At 43.6% G+C, this 335-nt stretch overlaps 1 protein-coding gene across 1 annotated transcript in view; it reads left to right on the top strand.

Moving 5' to 3' along the window:
- Positions 1–335, top strand: part of LOC119582335 — an 11738-nt gene that overhangs the window by 11018 nt on the left and 385 nt on the right. Inside the window, exon 8 of the mRNA XM_037930550.1 lies at positions 66–229. Within this exon, the coding sequence (XP_037786478.1) occupies positions 66–229 (164 nt within the window). The remainder of the gene's footprint in view (positions 1–65; positions 230–335) is intronic.

The following is a 335-nucleotide window of genomic DNA, read 5'->3' as shown; positions in this document are numbered from 1 at the left end:
CCAAGTGTATTTCCACATCAACATTTCCTTCCCCCTCAAAAAAAAATCAATTTCTCCTGTGCTAGCCTACTGTCCCGACGGTTACACGGAGTATCTTGGCCATTGTTACAAGGTCAACCCAGCTGGATCTTCTGTAACGACGTCCTTGCAAGACTGTGCTAAGGAGGGATCTGACCTTGCTTACCCAGAGAATATGCACACACTTCAGTTCTTAGCTGATCTCGTGAGGGTAATGTGAAGCGTGTGAAGGGGTTGCGTTAAATTTCGTTGGGTTATGCTGAATGATCTGTGTGCTTGTATGTTTTCTGTTCATTTATTTTGTCATTTTGTTACGT

The sequence above is a fragment of the Penaeus monodon genome, chromosome 15 (assembly GCF_015228065.2).
Source record: "Penaeus monodon isolate SGIC_2016 chromosome 15, NSTDA_Pmon_1, whole genome shotgun sequence".
Classification (NCBI taxonomy): Eukaryota; Metazoa; Arthropoda; class Malacostraca; order Decapoda; family Penaeidae; genus Penaeus; species Penaeus monodon.
This window is presented reverse-complemented; position numbering and strand designations above follow the sequence as displayed.